The sequence below is a fragment of the Saimiri boliviensis genome, chromosome 7 (assembly GCF_048565385.1).
Source record: "Saimiri boliviensis isolate mSaiBol1 chromosome 7, mSaiBol1.pri, whole genome shotgun sequence".
Lineage (NCBI taxonomy): Eukaryota > Metazoa > Chordata > Mammalia > Primates > Cebidae > Saimiri > Saimiri boliviensis.
In genome coordinates this window covers 31,357,144-31,383,001 of record NC_133455.1, presented here as the reverse complement: position 1 = coordinate 31,383,001, position 25,858 = coordinate 31,357,144, and the positions used below count along the sequence as shown (strand labels likewise).

Sequence of the window (25,858 nt, the reverse complement as noted above, 5' to 3'; positions counted from 1 at the left end):
TTATAAATACATAATATTAGTTATTTTATTAAAAAGTAATAAAACATATCCCTGGGCCAGGCGTGGTGGCTCATGCCTGTAATCCCAGCACTTTGGGAGGCTAAGGTGGATGGATCACAAGGTCAGGAGTTCGAGACCAGCCTGTCAAAGATGGTGAAACCCCATCTCTACTAAAAATACAAAAATTAACCAGACGCAGTGGTGGGTGCCTGCAAACCCAGCTACTTGGGAGGCTGAGGCAGGAGAATCGCTTGAACCTGGGAGGTGGAGGTCGCAGTGAGCCAAGATCACGCCACTGTACTCTAGCCTGGGTGACAGGGCACGACTCAGTCTCACAGAAAAAAAAAGAAAAGAAAAAAACCATATCTCTGTTTGACAATTTGGGACAAAACATTTCAGGCCAGTAGGCAATACTTGTAGTAAATATTCTAACATTATATTAAAATGTACTATTTTATGTCTTTTTGTCAGTTTTTCTTTAAAGCACTTTTTAACATTCCTGTGCATGTGTTTTGCGTAGCCTATTTTTTACAGCCATATACATTTACATTTTGAAATCCACATTCTAGTTTGCTTTTGTTTTTCTATTTAGAGTCAGGGTCTTATCGTGTCATCGAGGCTGGAGTACAGTGGCACATGATCATGGCTCACTGCAGCCTCCAACTCCTTGACTTCAAGTAACCCTTTGGCCTCAGCTTCCCAAGTGGTTGAGACTACAGGCACACACCACCAAGCCTGGCTAATTTAAAAGATTATTATTATTATTATTTTGCAGAGAGTCTTGTTATGTTGCCCAGGCTGTAAATTCACAAATATTCTACTATTTTAAGTATAAAGATTTTATTATTTATAAAAACACTAGTTTATGCTTTGGGAAGAGCAGAGCAGAGGTTCAGATCACACCAAATGCCTTTTTAAGGATGTAAAATGTAAACTTTGGCTGTTCACAGACCTCAGTGATGTGAGTACTGTTGCTCAGGAGTAACAAGTTACTAAAATGCAGAAGGAATGGGTAGTATTTCTTGCTTCTCATGATGAATGTTTCTGTATGTTAATGGCTTGTTGGGTAACTACTAAGGTACTAGAACTGATAAATGTGTACAGGGTCCTTTGCAATAAAGCTGGTTATGACTTGATCCAGGTGTTTAACAATTGGGGCTGGTAAGTCCATACATCATTGGGATAGAATGTGGGCTTTTTCAAGGATGAAGATATAAGTCTTAACCACAGTGTAACTTATAGTTTCCTTTAAAAAAAATTTAAAAATTTTAAGAAAGTAAACCTGGCAGCTATAGAATATACTATGTGCATTTATAATAGCTGTATTATATATTATAGTGTTAACATTTTAAAATTAAATTGTTTTACATTCACAAATGATGGGGAGTCTTATCATTAAGGTGTGTGTAATTTAGAGTCCAGCTGGTTTTATTCTAACTGGACTGTACTTGTTTTCATAGTGGTAAAATGCTACTCACACTTATACCTTGCGTAAGTCCTCATTCTACCACATATTAACCCTCTAGCTGAGAATACAAACACTAACTGGGGAGATGGGCTGTAGAATAAAACACAAGTTATTCACACCAGCATCATCTGTTACTAACATTCTTATTTAGTTAGCGCAGCTTTTCATTGTGCTGCGATTGATCTCATAACTAGGTTGAGTTTTCCTCCTCTGCTAACAGGAAACAAGAACTAATGCCAAAGTTCTTTTTCTTATGGCATTTGTATCATGAAAAGCACAAAGCTCCTGCCCACTGAACCTTTGCCAATTATGACAGTGCTGGGTTAGGTTGCATCTGGTTACCGTCCTGGAAAAAATCACCTTTATAGAGATAGTCTTCCAAGCGGTTTTAAAATTTGTCCTTCTACTGAAGTTTGTAGGTCAATTATGTATGCTGACTAAATTGTTTATCCAAAACAAATAAATCAAATGTGGACTTTGAAGTTCAGATGTTTTCCAAAGGGGAAATATTCTGCACATAAACACTAAAAGACATATTTTGAATTTCATAAATGCACATGGGTAAATATTAATTATACAGCATTGTCCAACACCAATATTATGTTAAAAAAGCTTATAAAGTTAATTGATTTATATTAATTTATCTTGACTTTTGTTTCTTAGATACTGAAGAGCAATTAATCACAATGTTTTCTGGGTGGAAATGAGTTCTCAGACAGTACATATATAGGCTTTTATGTCTGTGTCCAAACGAATGTGATATATGAATAATGTCTGTCATTCACTTTAGTTACAAAATCAGGACTTGAAAACCACCTCCATTATTGATTTCATCAAGGTTTGATTTTTAGCATTCATTTTTTTCCTGACCTAAAACAGTCACATAAAACACTTGCAGTGTTCCATTTTTAAATCTACGCTTCCATTTGGATTACATTACTTTATCAACTTTTTATTTATTTGTTTTTCTTTCTTTGCCTGAAATACTCAGGTTTAACTTTTCAGGTACCACGTCTTCTAAGGCTTGCTCAGCAGTTGAAAGTGTATTGTGTGGTTTCTCCTCTTCTTTTTCAGATTTCTCTTTTCTCAGGTTACTTGGGATGAAGTCCTTTTCTCCTTGACTTTTTACTCCTATTTCTTGTTTCAGATGAAGAGGAAGTCTCCCCGCCTAGCGCCTTGCCTCCAGGTTAGGATAATTTCTACCCTTCTCCCTGCTTTTAAATTATGCACTGAAAGTAAAGGAAAAGAAAAGGCAGAGAGCCTCCTCGCTGAGTCAGTACACAGCAGGGGAACCAGGTTTTGCCTGTGCTGGCACCAAGAAGGAAATGTTAGCTTTAATGACAGGTTTTTGTTTTACATGAGAAACTTCTTAGAGACATTCTTTGAGAAATAAATAAGATTGGTAAATCTTGGGTATAAATGCTAGGAGTCAACATATTTGTCTTCCATTTCTCACTCCATAACCATCCTTTTCCCCTGTTCTTTAAACTTAGGTATTTGAATTTTAAAATTTTTCTTTTCTTTTCTTTTCTTTTCTTTTTTTTTTTCTTTTTTTCTTTTTTTTTTTTTTGAGACTGAGTCTCACTCTGTTGCCCATGCTGGAGTGCAGTGGGGCGATCTTGGCTCACTACAACCTGCGCCTCCCAAGTTCAAGTGATTCTCGTGCCTCAGTCTCCAGAGTAGCTGGGATTACAGGTGCACGCCACCATGCTGGGCTAATTTTTATATTTTTAGTAGAAACATGGTTTCACCATGTTGGCCAGGCTGGTCTTGAACTCCTGACCTCAAATGATCCACCTGCCTTGGCTTCCCAAAGTGCTGGGATTCCAGGCATGAGCCACCATGCCTGGCCGGGATTTTTAAATGTTTCTATCATTTTAAAATAAGACATACACTTTTATAGATGCTTTCATAGTTGAGCTCTACCGATTTTCCATCCAAGCCAACTTATAGGGTTTTTTTCCTTCCTATCACCAGAGGAGACAGGGTTTAGGGGACTCCAAGAAGGTTGAAGTCAGCACTCAATTTTTATCACTTTTCCACCCCTCTACATCACCCAAATTACACTTTCCTTTCAGGTTTGGGTAGTCGGGCTCTGGAGAGAAAAGATTCAGGTGAGCACAAGCCCAGACAAGGCATCCTGACCTCATCCTAATACAATCACTAATGACCTCATTTCTTGAAGCTGTATTGACTCTAATCCTTGTCTTATTCAGTTTGCAGTTTGTATAGCAATCTTTCATTACGTTTCCTCTTACAAGAAAACTAATGTATTGAGAAACAATTAATTTTGCATGATATACACTCATTCAAGGATCTAGCCACATAGACCACAGGTTTGTTCTATCATTTTTAATAATTAGCAAATACACAGAGCTCAATCTTCATAACTTTGGGTGCCAAAGTAAGATGATAATTCACATTCTTATAGAACTTTAAACACAGATAATAAAACACTTTCAAATGCATCCTGTCAGCTGTAGCTCCTGTTCTGTGAAGTTATTCATTCATTCAATAAATTTTCACTGAGGACTTAATATGATCCTATAATGGGCCTCTTACGGCCAACTACTCCTAGAGGCACTGCAGGTATAGAAGTGAACAAAACAATAGAAACACTTATCCTCACGTTGTAGATGTGAAAGATCACTTTTGTTCCTATTAATATCACAAACACAAACAACATAAAATTTTAACATTAACTTGGGTGTTTAAAAATGTGTAATCATATGACTGTGATAGTCACATGATTGTGAAAATGCTTAACTTCACTGTGAAAATGGTCTACTACAGATAGAAATATCAAGCATGACTGGTACATGAAAAATAAGGTAATTAAATGTGCATTTTCCTTCTTTTCAAGAAACATTAACAAGCAGAGAGTTGGCAACCTATGCATTTTTTTTTCCAGTTATTAAGTGGCTGAACCTGAACTCTGCATTCGGCTCAGAGACAGAGGATATCTCTACAGTTCTCTCTACTATCCTAGAATTGGAATTGATTACAGAGTAAACTAAGCACCAGAGTGCAAACTAGAAGATGCAAAAGAAACTCTATTTCCAGCTTGTCTCACTTCATGGGAAAGCCTGAAACCGTTTCTTTTTCTTTCCAGTTCTCTGTTTTGTTTTGTTTCCCCTTGCAGCACAATGCTAGTATCCTTGCAATTTGTAGCACAGGTCATGATCTATTACTTCCTTGTCAAACTATGGCCACATCTGTATAACCCTAATAAAACTCTCTTACAAAAGCAAGGAATTTAGAAATACCAGGCCAGGCTTGGCTCTCTGACCCATCAGTTTACTCTCCAGTGGACCCATCCCTTTAGTCTTTTCCAATGTAGTTGTATCAATGTGGCCTTGTAGTCAGTCACCTAGAAAAACACCAAGAGTACTGCTTTAATACACTGACCACCATTGTTTACCTGTTAAGGGACAGGCAGGATGGAGAAACAAAGGAACTATGGCCACTAACAAAGAGAGAATAACAGCTTACTTGGAAAATTCCACTATAGCTAGGAATTACAAAATGCTCTTTGCCCCATCATGGAAGAGATACCCCTGAAGAATGGGAATCAGTTCCCCTCTACTGATGGCTGCTGGGGGTGGAAAGAATGATGTTGTATTTATCTAGGTTTAATATACAAAGAAAAGCTACAGCGTTGGTGAGAACAACAAATCCAGGTAAGACTGCCTAAGAAAAGCCTGGCCCTGAAATGATCCTTTTCCTCCTTTCTGCTCATCAGAATGGTCCCTTGGTGAATCACCTGCTGGGGAGGAACAAGACAAGCAGAATGCCAACTCCCAAGTGTCCGTCTTGTTTGTTGAAAAACCTCAAGGAGGAACAGTGAAAGTTGGTGAGTGCCTAGCATTCAATCCTACCTTTTTTAAAAAAATTAAGGTGAGCCAGGCATGGTGCCTCACTCCTGTAATCCCAGAACTTTAGGAGGCCAAGGCAGGTACATCACTTGAGTTCAAGAGTTCGAGACCAGCCTGGACAACATGGTGAAACCCAGTCTCTACTAAAAAGACAAAAATTAGCCGGGTGTGATGGCAGATGCCCGTAATCTCAGTGATGGGAGGTGGAAGTTGCAGTGAACTGTGATTATGCCACTGTACTCCAGCTTAGGCAACAGAGCAAGACTCTGTTTCAAAAAAAAAAAAAAAAATTGAGGTGAAATTCACTTATAACATTAACCATTTTAAAGTAAACAATTCAGTGGCTATTAGTACATTTGCAATGTTGTACACCCACCACTTCTATCTACTTCTAAAACATTTTCATCACCCAAAAAGACCCTATATCCCATTAAGCAGTTATTCCTTATTGCCCTCTCCCCCTGGGCCCTGGAAACCATTAATCTGCTTTGTCTCTTTGGATATTTCATATTAATGGAACCAGATAATGCAAGACCTTTTGTGTCTCGCTTCTTTCACTTAGCATAATGTTTCCAAAGTTCATCCACATTGTAGCATGTATCAGTATTTCATTCCTTTTCATGGCTAGATAATATTCTACCCTTTACAACCTGAAAAAATGAGTCACAGCTATGATTTCAGTAACCTTCAGCACATAGGAATCCAGTGCCTGGATCCCAGAGCCAGGTGGCTTGGGTTCCAATCTTGATCTGCTTCCTGCTAACTATTGCCCTTGGAAAGACAGTTTAACCTCTTTATGCCTTCGTTTGCCCATCTGTAAAATGGTGACAATAATGGGACCTAGCTGTCCTAGCTGTGAAGTACTTTGAACAGTGCCTGACACACCATAATGCTCTGAGCCAGTGTCTGCTGTCATTATCACAACTCACTCCATAAGGTGATTCCAAATCTACACACGTGCTAGGTCATAGTTCATAATACCTGAGACAGCTGATCAGACAAATAGTCCAACTCCTCAAATATTCAAATTCAAAAATATTGATTATATACCTCCTGCTTTAGGCATTGAATAAAACATGTGATCACTCAGAATTTATAGTCTGAGAGGAGCAGACAACAAAATTAAACAAATAGTCACAAATGCCAAGTGCTATGAAGAAAGGATGATGAGCTGGAGGAGAATGTGAGGGTTGAAGAATTTTAACCAATAAATATCTATAAGGGATATAGTATGATCTGAACTAGTCTTTGACACTTATCAATATTGTACAAATGAGTACATGGCTAACTATATTCCAGAATTACTTCTTTCCAGGCTAGAATGTCAAAATACAGGGCATGTGAACAGAAATGTTGGTTCCCTTCGTGTTCCTGTAAGACACTGAAATGCTGGGCTGGCAGCTGGACTACAGTGTCATGTCCTCAGGGTCTAAATCACTCCATACAAACAGATTGGCAGGTGTACTTCAAGATCAGTCTGATTTAGTCACATTCCTATAATTTCAGCCTTCTCATCACCTTGCCTAATAAAAAGAGTGAAAAAATCAAATTTTTTCATTTTATTTCACATATATATCCATATGTATGAAAAATTTCATATATATATCATATGTATCCATATATATGAAATAAATCTAAATATAAAATTATCCATATATAAAAATTACTTCCACTGGTTTCCCTATTACTTTTTCTACTCTATAAACCCCCAAAGCAGAACAAGTTGGAATAGCCTAAGGACCTCTAGAGCATTCATAAAAAATCAGGACCAATTCATTGCACAATTCCAAGGGCACCACTCACACCATATTCTGCAGTGCAGTCCCGTGTCAACGTCTTCCAGTTGAAAGCAAAACAAATGACACTTCTTAAAGACCAAGCTGAATCACCTGTACTTCTTCTAGGTGAAAATATCACCTTCATAGCCAAAGTCAAGGCTGAAGATCTTCTGAGAAAACCCACTGTCAAATGGTTCAAAGGAAAATGGATGGATCTGGCCAGCAAAGCTGGGAAGCACCTTCAGCTGAAGGAAACCTTCGAGAGGCAAACTCGGGTAAGGCCCTAAACTCCCAGCACAAGGGTTCAGCTAGCTCGTTCCTTCTGTGTGAGTAAATGATCATTTTCAGGTTCAGCTTTGAGAGACTTCAGTTCCAGAAAATTCTCTGGAGTACCATTCCTAGTGTCTACACTCTATTGCAATCACCCTACTGTGTCCAGGGGCTGCAGGACACATCTGCCCTCCTATACTGAGAACGTTGTACAGAATTCCCAGAGACAGACACAGCTTTAAGCCAATGCTGAGAAATTTGGAAAATAAACCGAAATATGTGTGTCTGGATGCGTTTCATTGCAGATGTACACATTTGAGATGCAGATCATCAAGGCCAAAGAAAACTATGCAGGAAATTACAGATGCGAGGTCACCTATAAGGATAAGTTTGACACCTGTTCATTTGATCTTGAAGTGCACGGTAAGAGAGCCTTCTTGCCTAGATAAATATAAATTTTTAATGGGGTGTGAGGAAATGGAGAAGTTCATTTCATACTACTACATTTTGGGGGAAGTTCTCCTTCAAAACTGTGTGTTTCTGTTTGTTGTAGACTCAGCAACCCTGCTGAATTAAATTGTAATGGGACAATTTATAATAAAAGTGGAATGGGGGGGATTTTATCACTAAATACCTCTTGTCCATGCTATCTATATTCCTTCAATCTCCCAGATAAAAGATGATATCAGTTTTTGCTGCTACAGAATGTATGTTTCATGGGGTCCACTTTCCCAGTCAGGTTTGGGGATAAGGTAATACGCTATGAGAGCTCAGGATACCCAGCTGTAAGGGAGAATTTCTCTTACAAAGACTAATGTCAGATATGGCAGTTCTTCATCCATATGTTCTGTGTACAAGAAGAGTAAAGACAGAAGGTCTAAATGCATACATTTAGGTTGGGAAAAAAACCTCACTTGTATAAGTATACAAAGGAAAAGTTTATTTGGCAGCAAATATTATAAACTTAAGGTGAATGTCAAGTGTGATGTAGTTGCAAAAGACAAAGCAAATGTAATTTTATTTTATTTTATTTATTTTGAGACAGAGTCTCACTCTGTCACTCAGGCTAGAGGGTAGTGGCATAGTCATGGTTCATTGCAACTTTCGCCTCCTGGGTTCAAGCAATTCTCGTGCCTCAGCCTCCCAAATAGCTGGGACACCCGGTTAATTTGGGGGCGGGGGTGGTATTTTTAGGAGAGATGGTGTTTCACCATGCTGGCCAGGCTGGTCTCAAACTCCTGTCCTCAAGTGATCCACCCACCTTGGCCTCCCAAAGGGCTGAGATTACAGGCGTGAGCCACTGTGCCTGGCCATGAATGTAATTTTAAACTGGGCTAATCCAAGTGCTATAGGATCTAAGTTTAGAAAATTATACTTCTCTCTACAACATGCTACATGTTCTACATTTGGAGTGATGTCTTTAGCTGTGGGCACTATACCTCTGTCTGATCCCCTTCTGAAGTAGGGTAAACAGGAAAAGGAAGAATCCAAAAACCACACTCTACCCAGCTTGAGCGTGTGGGCGAAGGAAGTCAGGCATACATGGCTTGCTGCAAAGAGGGGAAGGTCTGTCACACAGAACAAGGAAAACAAAGAAAATGCCCTTTTCCATGCACAAGAAGCATTTAGTTTATAATCAAAAGGCAGAAATGATGAGGAGGTGAATTTTGTCTTAACGTTAGGATGAGCTCTTTGGTTAAAGCTATGTAGAAAGGCTGTGAGTCTCACTCAGAGTGATGTCAAGCAGAGGCTGGATGGCCATGGGTCGGCTGCTGTGGATACTTCTGTATTAGGGAATCTGGAGTCCTGGGCGGCACTACACCCTGGCTGGGCATCTCTAGAAGATCATCTGGAGGGCTTTTTAAGAACACTGATTTCTGGATGCTCCTCCCTGATCTCTGGCAGAGAGGATTAAGAAACTGATACATTTTTAAGTCCCTCAGGTGATTCTAGTGAGAAGGCAAGTAGAATGACACCTGGAGAAGGTGATCCCTAGGTCCCTTAATTGGTTATTCATAAGAGAGGGTGAGGTATGATGAGGCCTTGGCAGCACAGCCATTCAGGAGAAAAGCATCCCCCCTTCACCTGACATTCTTCCATCTAAAGAATTCTCACAGCCTGTAAAGGAACTGGATACAAACTACCTTCTAAATGGGTATTTATGTTACTGTTTTCTTTCCTTTCAAAGAATCTACTGGGACTACTCCAAGCATTGACATCAGATCTGCTTTCAAGAGAAGGTAACTCCAAAAGGAAAATCTAGTTAGCTTTTGTATAACACAGAGGTGGAGGACTTTCAAAAACACTTCCCTTCCCCTGTATTCCATATCCCAAATACGAACAACCCTTTTCACCACAGTCAAACGCACCAGGTATTTAAAAGTTCATGTTCTAGAAAAACCATGGGTTTAAGGCCCAATCAAGCATATACTGACCTTTTTTTTTTTTAGAATATTCTTGTTATAATGAATTTCCTATTTATGAGGTTTCACAGTTACCCTCGAAAAACACTTTCAATTTATTCATATGTGGCTTCTTCCTTAATGCATGGGCAAAAGAGATATGCAAAGAGACTCATTTCATTGGTTAAGTAATAGCAGAAAACTGTTATTTATATTGCCTTTCATCCAGAAATCACTTAGGGAGCTACAGAATCATGTGTCCAAGAAAACCACAACTACGTAGCTACTTACTGAAGTTAGTACCATATAATATTGGATTATCCTAAATGAAACTGGCATTAAGAACACTACAGAAAGGCCAAATGTAGATATCTATTTAATATATTTTTGCAATTATCAAGGCTAAAAAATCAGGGGAGGTCAAGGAAAAAATTTTTAAAAACTTTTGGTCTCTGAGAAATATAACCAGCCCCTTCCTGTCATTATGTTATTCTCTATAGTTAATTATTCCATAATATAAATTCTTTAATGAGAGCAAATGTTTTGTTCTTTCTAAGACTGAATCCATATACAGTTTCATTAAATAAGGAAAGTCACTCCAAACTATTATAAAACAATAATTTAGCCTATTAATGAGGCATATTTTCCTCTTCTATTACAAATAAATCAAAACTTTAATTACTTTTAAGAGTATTAGATTTTTTTAATTTAAAAAAAAAGTCGTTAGGCCGGGCGCGGTGGCTCAAGCCTGTAATCCCAGCACTTTGGGAGGCTGAGGCGGGTGGATCACGAGGTCGAGAGATCGAGACCATCCTGGTCAACATGGTGAAACCCCGTCTCTACTAAAAATACAAAAAATTAGCTGGGCATGGTGGCGCTTGCCTGTAATCCCAGCTACTCAGGAGGCTGAGACAGGAGAATTGCCTGAGCCCAGGAGGCGGAGGTTGCGGTGAGCCGAGGTCGCGCCATTGCACTCCAGCCTGGGTAACAAGAGCGAAACTCCGTCTCAAAAAAAAAAAAAAAACAAAAAAAAAAAAAAACAAAAAGTCGTAACTTTCAAATCCTATTACTTTCCTTCCACTTTCCCTTCATCCCATGCTTAATAGGCGCATAGGTCTAAAACTATGCTCATACTGTTTACAGGTATATTTTAAGAGAGGGAGACATGATCTACTAAGTTTCCAGCTTTAAAAGAACATAAATGTATTTACTTCCAAAGGCCTGCAAATACCCGCAGAAATTTTGAAAACACATTATTGAGTTTCTTATGACTTACATGTTATACACACTGTTTTTAAACCCACAGACTCTTTCCTTAGAAACCATAACTAACATTTGTAAAGAGCAGGAAACAAAATCTTCATTAAAAAAATAAACATGTAAGTAATTATATAGTACCATTTAAATGTTAACTCTATAGCTTCTAGTTAGAGTTTATATGACATCACAATGGTGGCTGCATGCCTAATTTAAGATGCATTTCTCTATGGGAAAGCACTTTTTAAAAACTGCTCGTAAAAGTTTCATTAACAATTTAAGACAATTTTTTAAAAAACCCATTTAAGAAGCTGTAAATATTAATAAGAATATTAGAATGATAATTATCACCCTTTAAGAGAGAAAGGAATGCATCTTTTAAAAAGTTCCGTGTTAGCTCCTTTTTTATTGTTGCCATGTTTGTATCACATTATCTGATTCATCTGTTTATGGACACAAAGAGGTTACCTTTGAATATAAGGCTTTGTACTTATATATCTGACATTGGTACACTTCGTCCTCCAAGCCAATCTCTGTCTCCCATGAATAACAGAGATAAGCAAAAGTTCTTTGCTTTTCACAGAGGTATGTTTAGAGCCCCCAACTTGCAAAAACAAAGTGCTTTGTATTGCTTGGCTTAAGTGCATTTGTGTTACCTGGTTTTAACACAAATCCAAGCAGTTTTATATATGCAATCTACAAAAATGTGTCTTCTGAAATCACAGAGTAACACAAGCTCCTCGTTTACTTTTCCACAAGTACATACTCCAAAAACGTAACATGTCACTTGTGTGAAAAGAAATAGTTTGTGTTGATTTAGTCCTTGTGTGCTGGTACAAAATTGCATATACGTTATATGTAGAGTGCTTGGGGGAAATGATTGTGTATGTCTTTGCATTAAACCCAGATTTGCTTTTCTTTTGTTAATGACAGTGGAGAAGGTCAAGAGGATGCAGGGGAACTTGACTTTAGTGGTCTCCTGAAACGTAGGTGAGAACCAAGTGATGGAGTGAGACAGTGTGGCCTGGAAGTCTTTCAGACACCCACTCGCAGAAGTCAAGTTTAAAGTGAATGTTTTTCAAAGAACTTTTCATTTTCGAAAATGTGTTTTGCTTATAGAATATAACAGAGTTGACTAAGAAAGAGAGAAACAGCTGCATGCTAATCTTTTAAAGACTTTAACGGATGCTTTTAAACTTTCTTTTTAAATGTTTCATGACTCTTTACCTATTTTTTGAAATGGGGATGAAGAGATTTGAAAACTAAGACTATGACTCCTTCTCATGACTGAATAAATACGTCTTCATTCTCTTACCTTTGATATTTGATCAAAAAATCAGTTTTACAATTTTGGTAGAAGTCTGAAGACATATACACATTGTAAGAGACAGACCCACTTTAATATATTATTTATGAGGTGCTGTATTTCTGCAAGTCTAAGATACCACTGATTTGAAGATATACCAGTACTTTATAAATCACTAAGCAATAAAAAATTATTCCAAATACACGCCATTGATTATAAGATACATTGTCATTTGAGAGGTCTTCAAAATGCCTCAAAAATGTGTTTTAGAAGTGATAAATGGAAACAAAAGTTTAGTATTATCACACACTCACATTTCCTTTTCATTGTTCTCTCCTGCAATAAAATTCATAGAATTTCATTATGGATACTTAGAACATAACCATTTTATGGGATTTCTCCCCATATATATTTCTATAACTGCTATACTCTTTATGAGGATTGCCAGTGTATATATACTATATTATATGCATGTTATAGATATCTAGATATTTACCATGGTGCAGAGGCAACAAAAGAAACACTTTTTTTCCGGGATTATGTTTTATCTAGCAAATTTGTAAATAAACAGGGTAAAACTATAATTCCAAATTAATTGTATATAATATCAGTTTTCATTTAGCTTTCTAGGTTTTAAAAATTACTTTTAGTGCGTTCTATGGTTATTAAAAGACTACAAGTACAAATGTGCTTCATAGCAAATTACAAACACTTGAAATAAACTAGGATTGTGTTTAGTCACTGTTCAGTCAGATAGCTTTTTCAAGTCCCTGTGAATGAAAAATTTATCCCTACCCCCAACATGTAGGTTGAGAACAGAAATATTATATTAACGGTGTGACTTATTAATTACTGAGGGATATTAGCCCATAAATAGACCCATTAGTCTCAATAACCCATTAGTCTCAATAGTATTGATTAATTCCCCAAATGCATTTAAAGCGATAGTACATGAAGTGCGTTTAAGTGAGCCTCCCATTTCCTCACTCTACAGGTAAGAAACCAAGGTCCAGAGATAAGAAGTGACTTAACCCAAGTCACACAGGAGTTAGAGGCAGGCCAGGACCCAAATCCAAGTTTCCCTTTTATGAGACAGCTCATTTCCTGCAACTCCATATTAAAGATATCACTCTGAATCTGCCTTAGAAGCTAGTGCTTCAGTTTATAATACAAATTGACACTTTAGGATGACAAGGGAGCTTTTTATTCTCCCTGCAATCATTTACTCAATCAAGAAAATACTAAACACGGTCTTTGTGTAGAATATAAAGCTAGTGATGTGAAGAAAAGAAATCCAGTGCCTGGCACATAGAAAACAAAAGATACACATTTGTAGCAGGAAAAACAGGCAAAAACATGGGCTTGAGTCTCAACTCTACCATTTATTAATTATGTGACTTGTTCAAATATTTGACCCCTGTGAGACTTGGTTTTCACATCTGTAAATGTGAAGAATAAATGCTACTTAATAAAATTATTGTACAAATTAAATTAAGTGTAAGTTTGGCTCGCAGTAGGTGGCAAATAAGTATTTACTTCCTCTAATGAAATGTGTCATTTTCTCTCAAATAGCTGATATTCATAAGGACACAAAATACACACACACACATACACACACACACACACACACACAACAAAAATATGATACAGTACATTAGGCACCATGCTCTGATTACAAAGGAAAAAGAAAAAATAACAGATTTTCAACCAGTAATTCCAGAATAAAAGAAATCTAATTACATGGTCAAAATGACAAAATTTTAAAATCACTTAATGGGCAGCCAACTTGTCTCCAGTTCTCATTTTCTTTTATCCCTTACTTAAGATTTTCATTCATAATTAGATTGTTGTTAATATATGGCTACGTTATGTTTATTTAGTATACTATACTAATCCACTAATGTAACTTTAGAAGTCATTGTGTTTTCCTACTAATTTGTGAGTTGCATGTGTTTTCATTATGGTAATGACACATGGTTACCGTTTCTACTCTTCCAAGTGTGTGTGCCAAAATCCCCATCAGAAAAAAAAAATTATCACAACCTACATCTTTGTACAATGAAAGATCTTCCTGCTCCGAACAAAGCAGCTTACTTCAAATAGACATTAGCTAAATCAGAGTAAATGTTTTGGGAAGCATCCTGTTACAGGATTTGACCTGTATAATACTTGTAAGTTGTTTTCTACATAAAATTTCTATAACTGCTATACTCTTCACTAGGATCGCTAAGTTACTGAAATTTTGATGTAGATGAAAGTACCATGAGCATTATACAGGTCTATCACCAGGCTTGGAAAAGAATCAGAAGTGCCTATAAAACTTGGATTTTTTTCCTCACTGTAACTTAACATAGCCATGCGTGCAGACAGGGTCATGTGCAGCCACCATGGTAAGTAACTAAAGATATGTTCCAGGTGCATTAAGGAAATGCTGAAGGTGAGCGCCTTGACCTCACATTTCAGTACAAGATAGATGCTTCTCTTTACAATTTGAGATATAATTAAGTAATGTGAAGACAAAAAGGAAGGAATAGGCAAAAGGTCAGTGGTGTTCTTGCATTAAATTTGATAAGACTAAGCATGTGATAGAGTGGAGTATAACTTGGCATTTTAATGAAAAAAATGGTGAGGACGTTTGGTTTTATAAATCTACCAATAAAACTGACTCAGGACATCACACTAAAAATTTCCATGTTTGTTACTGGTTTCTTTCACATAAATATTCACCTCACGGATCTAGGTAGGGCTCAGTGTTTGACTTGTGACTCTTGTTAGCTATTTTAATTATATCTAGCTTGATATCTTTAAATTCTTCTGCCAAAGTCAGGAGGACACTTGATATGTAATGTATATGTGCAATTCTTTATGGTTCAAATACAAATTTAACATAATCAAGTATGGCATAATTTTATAGTCTGGGGACTATATTTAGGCTGGAATGTGACAAAAATAGAGCATTAATAAACACCCCAGAGAAAATATATACATATAAACATACATATACATCTTTTTTGTGTTTTTCTTTGAGACAGGGTGTCACTTTGTTAACCAGGCTGGAGTGCAGTGGTGCAACCTTGGCTCACTGCAGCCTCGACCTCCTGGGCTCAAGCAATCCTCCCGCTTCAGCCCCACAAGTAGCTGAGACGGCAGGCATATGCCACCATGACCAGCTAATTTTTGTATTTTTTTGTAGATATAAGGTTTCACCATGTTGCCCAGGCTGGTTTCAAACTCCTGAGCCCAAATAATCTTCCCACCTCAACCTCCTAAAAGTGCTGGCTATAATCCCACGTTATAGCTAGTGGATTGAGGTGGATTGAGCCACCTCACCCAGCCTATACACATACATTGTAACCGCAATTCTCCTAGACTTCCTACTAAAATATTTAAAGGATGTATTGAAATGTTTACTGTTTGCAGCAAGTAGGTTTAGTGGATCTGGCAAATTATTACCAATATTCCAATTTCAGGACAATTTTCTTAAGCTTTTCAATTTTCCTATGTTAATAAAGTACATAGCTATCATTTCAGTGAGATAAAGATAATGCTTGTGTCTTGAGTTTTTAAGAGGCATATCGTGCTAATGGTGTTGTCCAGTCCTTCCCATCAAGATTACTAGAGAGACCAGTGATCTTTCACTTCCCTCTGATTTCCAGGAGATCTGCCTCAATGTCCCCCTAATCCACTGGGCAAAAAGACTTACATGACAATGTAAAATGGAAGATAGATATTTAGATTATCATCCTTGCCTAATGCCACCCTAAGCTCAGTTAATGTTTATAATCTCCTCCCCTCCCCTGTATATTTTATCCATGATTACAACCCAGTATTTCCTTCTCAAAGTATATATGAGTATAAAAATGACACTCTGGGTGGCATGGTGGACAGCCACTTTTTCCATGTTAGCCAGGCTGGTCTGGAACTCCTGACCTCAAGTGAGGTGGGCAGCTCACTTGAGGTCAGGAGTTCCAGACCAGCCTGGCTAACATGGCAAAATCCCGTCTCTGCTAAAAATACAACAATTAGCTGGATGTGGTGGCACACACCTGCAATCCTAGCTACTCAGGAGGCTGAGGCAGGGGAATTGTTAGAACCCAGGAACAGAGGTGACAGTGAGCCGAGATCACACTACTGCATTCCAGCTTGGGCAACAGAGTAAGACTCCATCTCAAAAACAAAAAAAGAAGGAGAAGAAGAAGGCACTCCAAAACAGGTATAATAAATATGACAGTGCAAACCTATGTAACCCATCATTTCCTAACATGATAGCATGAATTCATTTTCACATTAATATATAAGATGTATTGACCAGTTTTCCAGAAAATCATATCCAAACCAGCATTACTCATGGTAAGTAGTCATTGTAACATTTCCAAACTAACCTGATAAAAATAGTCATGTAAACTTAAACAAAATCAGGATTATTTAGCCAGTGAAGGAAACAAATTTGCCTACATTAAGTGTCTTTTCCAAAAGAGTGTTTATTTCTGAGTTTTGTTTTTATTTTAAGCTTTTAAAAGAAAAAAATATAAGATTCAAGATTTACACATCTTCCTTTCTTTTAAACTACTCACGGTAGTTTCAAATTTTTGTGTTTCTTAAAAAAAAAAAAAAACATAAAAAATCATTAATGTACATAGTACTAATATGGTAGGGAAAATGCTATTTGCAAAATCCAAAGGTTTAAAATAATGTATTTGTACTGTCTCCATATTTAGCTAGGGTGTGTACATCAAAGAAAACAGAGAGATCATTTTTATTTCATAGGCCAAATCTAAACCTTTTAGTTCTAATTCAATTTTCAATAATTCAATATCCATATCCTAGATGAAAACTTAAGTTTCTCAAAATCCCATTTTCTAATTAGACTTTAAAGTTAAAAATAAGTAAAATATGTTTTAGGCTATTTCCTAATATCCTCTACTCCCCCTAAAATTGTTTGTATTAACTAGGAAAACAAAAGGTGTTACTATAAGGGCACACATTTGATCTTCTACCACCTGAAACTTTCCCTAAGACTTCCAGCAAGGCAAGACTTAACTTCTGGGCTTCAAGTACTAAAGTTTTAAACACAGGTTTTCACACTGAATTGAAAGAGCAGAATCATACCTCGACCTTCCTTGTCTTTAAGGGCCAGTGCAGCTACTAACTAGACCATGATTCTCCCCGGTTAGGGAAGTGAAGCAACAGGAGGAAGAACCCGAGGTGGACGTGTGGGAGCTGCTGAAGAACGCGAATCCCAGTGAATACGAGAAGATCGCCTTCCAGTATGGAATCACCGACCTGCGCGGCATGCTCAAGCGGCTCAAGCGCATGCGCAGGGTGGAAAAGAAGAGCGCAGGTGAGCGCGCCCGAGGGGCTTGGCAGCCGGGCCGTGGGGCGTGGCAGCGCGTCCGAGAGGCGTGGCAGGGTTCCAAAGACGACCTTGAACTCCAGACAGTTGTTCCTCCAGTCTCCCGCGAGGTTGGGAGTGGCGCTGGGTAGGAGTGAGGGGGTTACGCTTGTCTTGGCGGACAGATTCATGGTCCACGTACAACATAGAAAGGAATAGTAAATTACCCTCACTATTACTGGGAATTTCTCAGCCGCCCTCTTTCTCCAGCCTCCCCGTCCCCACTCGCTGTCAAATTCTTGATTTTTACTTAAGCAGAGTGGACTCGTTCACCATCGTTTTCTTCCACCCATTTAATGGCGTGTGGAGAGTTCACTTTCTCACACCCAATATGGTTACCAGAATGTTTTGTAAAACAACTAAGCAGTTCCGTGGGGGTCTGAAATGGGTCCAGTTTATTGTAGTCTGAAATACCTTTTTAAAAATGGAAAGAAAAAAAAAGAGAGAGAGAAAGGAATACATTTTACACTGACCATTAGCTCTTAGAAGCTTCCTATACTCTGTCATTACTGCTTATGGGTTTTATGACACATCAGGTTAGCAATATATCAATTATTGTTTATTATTTTGTTTATAATGTTCAAATAGAATTTAAAGATATTTACCACCACTTTTTAAAAATCTGCCTTTTGGGAGGCCGAGGCGGGTGGATCACAAGGTCAAGAGATCGAGACCATCCTGGTCAACATGGTGAAACCCTGTCTCTACTAAATATACAAAAAATTAGCTGGGCGTGGTGGGTGTGCCTGTAATCCCAGCTACTTAGGAGGCTGAGGCAGGAGAATTGCCTGAACTCAGGAGGTGGAGGTTGTGGTGAGCCGAGATTGTGCCATTGCACTCCAGCCTGGGTAACAAGAGCAAAACTCCGTCTCAAAAAAAAAAAAAAAAAAAAAAAAAAAAAAAAAAAAAAAAAAAAAAAAAAATCTGCCTTTTATTTCCGAACTTCCTGGAAACTGATTGAGAAATGGCCCCAGATAAATGTGGAAGGGTTTTGTTTGGTTTATGTAGTTCAGCCATTCCCGCTATCCCAAAGCTCCTGAAGTCGTATTTTTGAGAGGTGTGTGAATGCTACAGGGAAGAGCCAGCTGACATCTCTTTTCCCCAAGCTAAACTTTGTTATACTTACCACTTAGCTCTGAATTTATCTCTTAAGGTGTGTGATAGATAGGGTTTTTAAAAGCTAGGGTTTATTTTATCTTATTAAAATATAAGAAAGTGAGCTTGCCTAAACAATAGTATAATAAGATTAGAATGATGGAAATACAAGCATGACAACATGCAGCATTTCTCATTTGTATTTTCCAAACTGCTAAATGAGAATTATTATCTTTTTAAAAGCAGGGGGAAACATGTATTAAATTAAAAAAAGAAGTTTACTACCTTTATTTAGGATCCTTCAAAGACAACTTTTTTTTTTTTTTTAATTGCTGTGTTCTATGTTACTTAAAATATTTGGAAATCCTGCGTTTCTAAATATATGTGCAAGGAGTGTTTTTTAAAAGCCACTATTTGGGTAAGTTACCACAATATAAAAATTGGTAAACCTACTGTTTCAATTAGTCAAAGGCATTCAATTTAATACGAATCACTGAATTTATCTTCTAAATTCTATGATTTAAGAAACTATCTGTGACATAGAAGTAGTGCAAAAATAAGACCAATGTCACTAATAGTAATTGTGCTGGAAGAATAAGCATGTTATTTTATTTTTATTTTTATTTTTTTGAAACAGGATCCCACTCTGTCACCCAGCCTGGAGTGCAGTGGTGTGATCTTGGCTCACTGAAACTTCTGCCTCCCGGGTTCAAGCGATTCTCATACCTCAGCCTCCCGAGTAGCTGGGATTACAGGCATACACTACCACACCCCGATAATTTTTGTATCTTTAGTAGAGACAGGGTTTCCCCATGTTGACCAGGCTGGTCTCGATCGATCACCTGGCCTAAGTGATCTGCTCACCTCGACCTCCCAAAGTGATGGGATTACAGTCGTGAGCCCCCATGCCCAGCCCTAGCATGTTTTTAAAGTTCACTTTCATTTAAACGCTTCATAAAGTTCACTTTTCATTTCACTTTCATTTCATTATAGTGTACATTCCCTAAAGAATTAGGTCATTTTTAAAGCTTCTTCAACGATTCTTTTCCTATGTTTCTTCGAGAAACATGTGGATTATTTTTTCAATTTTTAAACCATCTTATTGAATCTAAGTCAACACAATATTCTAAATATAAAGGATAATTTGAAATGTTTCTGATTTTTTTCTTCTCTGAGATTCATTCTCTCATTTGTTTTTAGGTTCACCTACATGTATTGACTATCTAAATTCGTAGCATATGTATACATATATTAACATACTTTTGCTTTTTCTATTCTATCAGCTTTCGCAAAAATTCTTGATCCTGCATATCAGGTTGACAAAGGAGGCAGAGTGAGGTTTGTTGTGGAGCTGGCAGATCCAAAGCTGGAGGTGAAATGGTTTAAAAATGGTCAAGAAATTCGACCTAGTACAAAGTAAGTGGGCTTTGCAAAAATCAGTGATAGCTATACAGTAAATAAGTCAAATAGTAGTTTGATTTAATTTTCTGAGAATAAAAGGATTTTTAATTATATTTTTATAATACAAAATCATATGGGGGAGAGTAAACATTTAAGTCACATTTTATGTATTATGGAACTATTGTGGTTCATATAAACTAAACTTTATTTAGTGTTTAATTTTATAAAACTATTTTAAGTGTTTTCCACTTATGGTTTTGTGTTGCTACAGGTTAAATGTGATTATTTCAGAGTATTGCCAAATTTCTCCCAATTTTTAAAAATAAAATTGAAAAATAACTTGCAATCCATATTTCATATGCCACCTGAGAATCACATCTTAGATGACTTTTGCTTTTCCAAAATAACAACTATATTTAATAATAGATGAATACCTTCTATTTTCAATTCAGGTACTGTTTTGAGCACTTGCAATATTGCATCTAAAACGAACTCTTTAATGTTGAGATACAACAAAATGCAGGTCTAAGCCTGTGTTTTATTATTTCTTGGCCCTCTCGCAAATGGAGACAGACTAAAGACAGTCTAATCCCTGACGTCTGATGGTTTCTCCAGTTTATTATAAAACTACTTTACAGAGATTTTCCTCAGCCTGAGAGATTTTCAACTCCAATATATTTTTTTAAGTTAACAGGAGCCACGTGTACATTTATAAAAGACGTTAATCCCGGAAAGCTGTTACTTCTGGAGTACAATTAGGTGGTTTCCAATTTCTTAATGTGGTCATGCCAATAGAGTGACTTTGTGATGATAGCATTTATATCTGGCGTAAAAAAATCTCTTGAAGACGGTCTGAATTTACCAAAAACAATTTCTATTGGTTATCTTTATGTAGAAAGTATTTTTAAATATCTTGTTCTTAAAGGCTTCAATTTGAGAAATTCTCAAACCAGATTTTTTTTTCTGGTCTATTTCAATTCCATAATGTGCTCCTCCGTAATACAGATCACAGAGACTTCTAGTTTTTTGTTTCCAAATCCTCGCATTCATTCTTAGTAGATGGTAACTGTATGATAGCACCAGTTCTAAGGCTCATTTAAGAGAACATCACCTTCTATAGAACTGCTGTGTCTATTTATGATCAAAATCACATTATTGCTTAAATTGTATAATCATTTATTCACCCAAGGAAATCTACTATATCACTGTGATAGGCAATGAATAGATTTTATTCATATATCATATATGATCATTTATTCATATTCATATATCAATGAATAAGATCAAGTCTCTATCCACCTGTAAAGTACATGAATTGGCCAGTTAAAGAATGCACAGAGTTAAAAAATCTCTCTAACACCCTCAGCCAACTCTATTTTCCAACAGTGGGTTAAAAAATTAAATAGGCAAGTACTGATTTTTATTTGAAATATGTGAGCACTGATTTTTATTTGAAATGAAAACCTTATGTAAAATAAAATTATAATGGAAACTAAATAGTATATATAAATATCCATGTATATTATGTATTATGAAGATAAAAATTGGTTTTTTTGTTTGATGTTAAACTATGTAAGATATGATACCTAAAGAGCAGATCAAAATTTTATCCCTGCTGGGCATGATGGCTCATGCCTGTAATCCCAACACTTCAGGAGGCTGAGGCAGGAACACTTAAATCCAGGAGTTTGAGACCAGCCTGGGCAAGATGGTGAGACTCAGTCTCTACAAAAAAAATAAATTAGCTGGGCCTAGTGGCCCACACCTGTGGTCCCAGCACATGGGAGGCTGAGGCAGGAGGATCACATGAGCCCAGAAGGTCAAGGCTGCAGTTAGCTAGCTGAATGAATACAGTTTGCACCACTGTATTCATGCCTGTGCAACAGAGCAAGACCCTGTCACAAGATAAAAAAATAATAGATCCCTGACTTTCAAACATTACCAAATTATAAACCAAATTTGCTGGCAATAAAGAATAAAATCACATTCGCAAACTCTGTTTATTTTCCTCCTATTCGAAACAGATACATCTTTGAACACAAAGGATGCCAGAGAATCATGTTTATCAATAACTGTCAGATGACAGATGATTCGGAGTATTACGTGACAGCTGGCGATGAGAAATGTTCAACTGAGCTCTTCGTAAGAGGTAAAAATGAAATTTCTTACTGTGGTCACCAGGAGCTGTTGGCTCCTTCTCCCAGGGATAATGATCAAAGTGAAAGTAACTGAGACTCCTCTACACTGGCAGCTATTGTGGATCCTAAGAGTCTTCTGGTTTGTTGAAGACTAGAACAGCAAAGGGGAGAAAGAAAACCTGTTGAGTACAAATGCCTCATGGTTTTGACTCAAGCCAAGCACTATTTTGCAAATATAATTATTCTAGTTATAGCTTTGAAACCCAACAGATTTTACTAGATAATCTTTGTTTCACATACTTAGTTGATTACAAATAGGTTTCTTCTGAAACCAGCTTCATTAATAAGTGATTGGCCCCAAGCACACTGAAAATCATTAGGTACTAAGACATTGTGAAAAGAGCTGGAGGGTGTGAATGAAGCCATGTTTTACTTATTTTCTTTACGAGGCCTTCTGATTACAGACAATTCTGAAATCTCTATCATCTATCTGGAACTAGGATCAAAGATTTGAGTTTTGTATATTCTCCTTCATCAGAAATGTCTAGCACTTAGTATCTTCTTTGCTAAAAGAATAATATTTGATATATGTTTTGTTTGTTCTTGAGAACAATAATTTATTTGACTTGAAGAATTATGAAAAAATTGGAAAAATTTACCCAGGGTTCCTAGCTATTTATTTTGTCAAGAACAGACATTTTAAGAAAAAAACTCACAGCCAGGCACAGTGGCTCATGTCTGTAATACCAGCACTTTGGGAGGCTGAGGCAGGTGATCACTTGAGGTCAGGAGTTCGAGACCAGCCTGGCTAACATAGTGATATCCCGTTTCTACTAAAAATACAAAAATTATCCAGGTGTGGTGGCATGCACCTGTAATCCCAGCTACTCGGGAGGCTGAGGCAGGAGAATCACTTGAACCCAGGAGGTGGAGGTCGTATTGAGCCAAGATCATGCCACTACACCCCAGCCTGCGCGACAGAGCGAGACTCTGTCTCAAAACAATAACAAAAACACAAAACTCACTGTTAGCACCATGTCAACTATAGATGTTGCTTTCTTACCATTGGTTTTTCATCTGTTAACAAATCAGGGCTCATGGGATAGGCTTTGGATATTTAATGATTCTGATTTCCCCTTTTTGTGTACTAGAACCTCCAATTATGGTGACCAAACAGCTGGAAGATACAACCGCTTATTGTGGGGAAAGAGTGGAATTAGAATGTGAGGTGTCTGAAGATGATGCCAATGTAAAATGGTAAATAGCCTTAATGAAGTCTGTCCATTTTTAATGGACAAAATTTGTACCTTCATAGTTTATAGAACAGGAAGTATGAATAGCTTTTAAACCTTTGAAAAGAATCTCCACCTCATTAGTAGAGATGACTAAAAGTATACTAAGATTCTGGGATTTTTCCACTTGTGAGACTGAAAAAAAAAACAACAGAAACCTATGTGGGTAAGCGTAGGGAAATGCGCACTTACTATTAAGTAGATGACTCAAGTTTACCCAAGTATGTATTTTTTAATTTAACCCCTAGTCATTTTATTTTCATAGTACCTCAGGGGGAAAAATTTACACTGAGAATCCCCAATTGCTTTTAGAAATAAGAGTTTATTTGTTTTGCTCAGGTGGAGAGTGTTTTCTCAGTTTCCTTGTGAGTAACCTTAAAATTAAAAACTAGAAATTTTAAATCTTAAAGTGAAATGTTATGTTGAAAGGTATAGTAAATTGCAAAGCAGTATTTGTAGTAATTGTTAACAGTGTAGATTGTCCATTCTACTAGAGAATCATAGTTATCTTTAAAATGCATTAAGTGATATTCTTACTAGCGTGCTTCAAGAGCCTAAATGTGGGTAATAGCCACTCTTAGCAGTTGCACCTGATTCATTTTGAGTGCGAACAGGTGGCTCATGTTCTTTTAGCACAATTTTGTAGACAATATTTGTTACATTATGAATCTATTGATGGATACAGAGATTGATTCATACATTTTTTAATTTAACAAAGAGTTCTTGGGTGTCTCATATCGGCCAGAAATTTTTCAGGACATTGCAATAAACAAGGATGACAAGGTATTTTTCCTGAAGGATTATAAACCTTTTCTATATTTCATTTTAATTCAGGTTTAAGAATGGTGAAGAGATTATCCCTGGTCCAAAATCAAGATACCGAATTAGAGTCGAGGGTAAAAAACACATCTTGGTCATAGAAGGAGCAACAAAGGCTGACTCGGCAGAATATTCAGCAATGACAACAGGAGGACAATCATCTTGTAAACTTAGTGTTGACTGTAAGTAAGACTTCTTTAGATGTCTTCTAAGTGGGCTTACTAATGATGTGGTGTTTAGAAAAGTTTCAATATATTTGATTTCTACTTACAATGATTTTAAGTATGTAAAATGTATTTCATTCTAGCTAAGTGTGTGTATCAGATCAATCAGGGTGTTTGAGGAAGGAACCACAAGTGAATTTAATAGTAGAGTACCAATATTAAGAAGGATGTATAAAAATCACCTTCCAGAGGCTGGGCGTGGTGGCTCACACCTGTAATCCAAGCACTTTGGAGGCCAAGGCGGGTGGATCACCTGAGGTCGGGAGTTCAAGACCAGTCTGACCAACATGGTGAAACCCCATCTAAAAAAAAAAAAAAAAAATCACCTGCCCGAAAAAGTTATAATCCCAAGACCACATAAATAGGGGGTAAATACTTAGATATGATATCATATCCTGATAATGTTTGCTATCTATTTATCAAATAAACATTCAAAACTCTGTGATTACATTTAGTCTGAGAAGAAAGTAATTTAAACCAAGGAGACTCAATTGAGAAGATTGTAAGAGCTAATTTGCTAGTAGACTTCAGAGGCATGAGAGAATTCATGTACTTCCCTCAATGCCCTCTACTACTAGTCAGTTAGCAATGGCAAAATCTCTTCCAGTTTGCCATAAAAATTAAAACAGCAAATATCACAAAAAGAACAGAAATCTTACTTCCTTATTTGTTGCTTAGTCCAGTTGCAGTTCATATAATCATTGAATTATTCAGGAGCAATCCCAATACATTCCTTATTCTTTATGGAACTGTGGCCATTTTAGTTTAACATCAAGAAGTCTTTCAGCCATAAACAGATCCTTATCTGACGTGTATCCATTTAAAGCAATTACAACCAGTTCTGCTATGATGTAACGTGCATTTCTAAAAGTAATTATGCTGTGCAAAGTCATGGAATAAAAACCACAGGGTTTACAGGGGAAATGGGATTATGAGTACAACACTCAAGAATTTTGTATTAGTCAGTTCTCATGCTGTTAATAAAGACATACCCAAAACTGGGTAATTTATAAAGGAAAGAAATTCAATTGACTGACAGGTCTGCATGGCTGGGGAGGCCTCAGGAAACTTATAATCATGGCAGAAGGGAAAGCAAACATGTCCTTCTTAACATGGCAGCAGCAAGGAGAAGTGCTGAGCA

At 37.1% G+C, this 25,858-nt stretch overlaps 1 protein-coding gene across 8 annotated transcripts in view; it reads left to right on the top strand.

Moving 5' to 3' along the window:
- The window catches only part of MYBPC1 (myosin binding protein C1), a 101,461-nt gene that overhangs the window by 29,840 nt on the left and 45,763 nt on the right, over positions 1 to 25,858 (top strand). For 5 of the 8 annotated variants that reach the window (XM_039471862.2, XM_039471865.2, XM_039471863.2 and 2 more), the window contains exons 4-15: positions 2,616 to 2,654; positions 3,547 to 3,582; positions 5,211 to 5,321; positions 7,248 to 7,396; positions 7,697 to 7,814; positions 9,580 to 9,631; positions 11,984 to 12,040; positions 17,531 to 17,697; positions 20,127 to 20,259; positions 22,269 to 22,393; positions 23,534 to 23,639; positions 24,509 to 24,675. In XM_039471862.2, coding sequence (XP_039327796.1) covers positions 2,616 to 2,654; positions 3,547 to 3,582; positions 5,211 to 5,321; positions 7,248 to 7,396; positions 7,697 to 7,814; positions 9,580 to 9,631; positions 11,984 to 12,040; positions 17,531 to 17,697; positions 20,127 to 20,259; positions 22,269 to 22,393; positions 23,534 to 23,639; positions 24,509 to 24,675 — 1,260 coding nt within the window. The remainder of the gene's footprint in view (positions 1 to 2,615; positions 2,655 to 3,546; positions 3,583 to 5,210; positions 5,322 to 7,247; positions 7,397 to 7,696; positions 7,815 to 9,579; positions 9,632 to 11,983; positions 12,041 to 17,530; positions 17,698 to 20,126; positions 20,260 to 22,268; positions 22,394 to 23,533; positions 23,640 to 24,508; positions 24,676 to 25,858) is intronic. The other 3 variants (XM_039471864.2, XM_039471867.2, XM_039471866.2) reach the window with 1 other exon arrangement.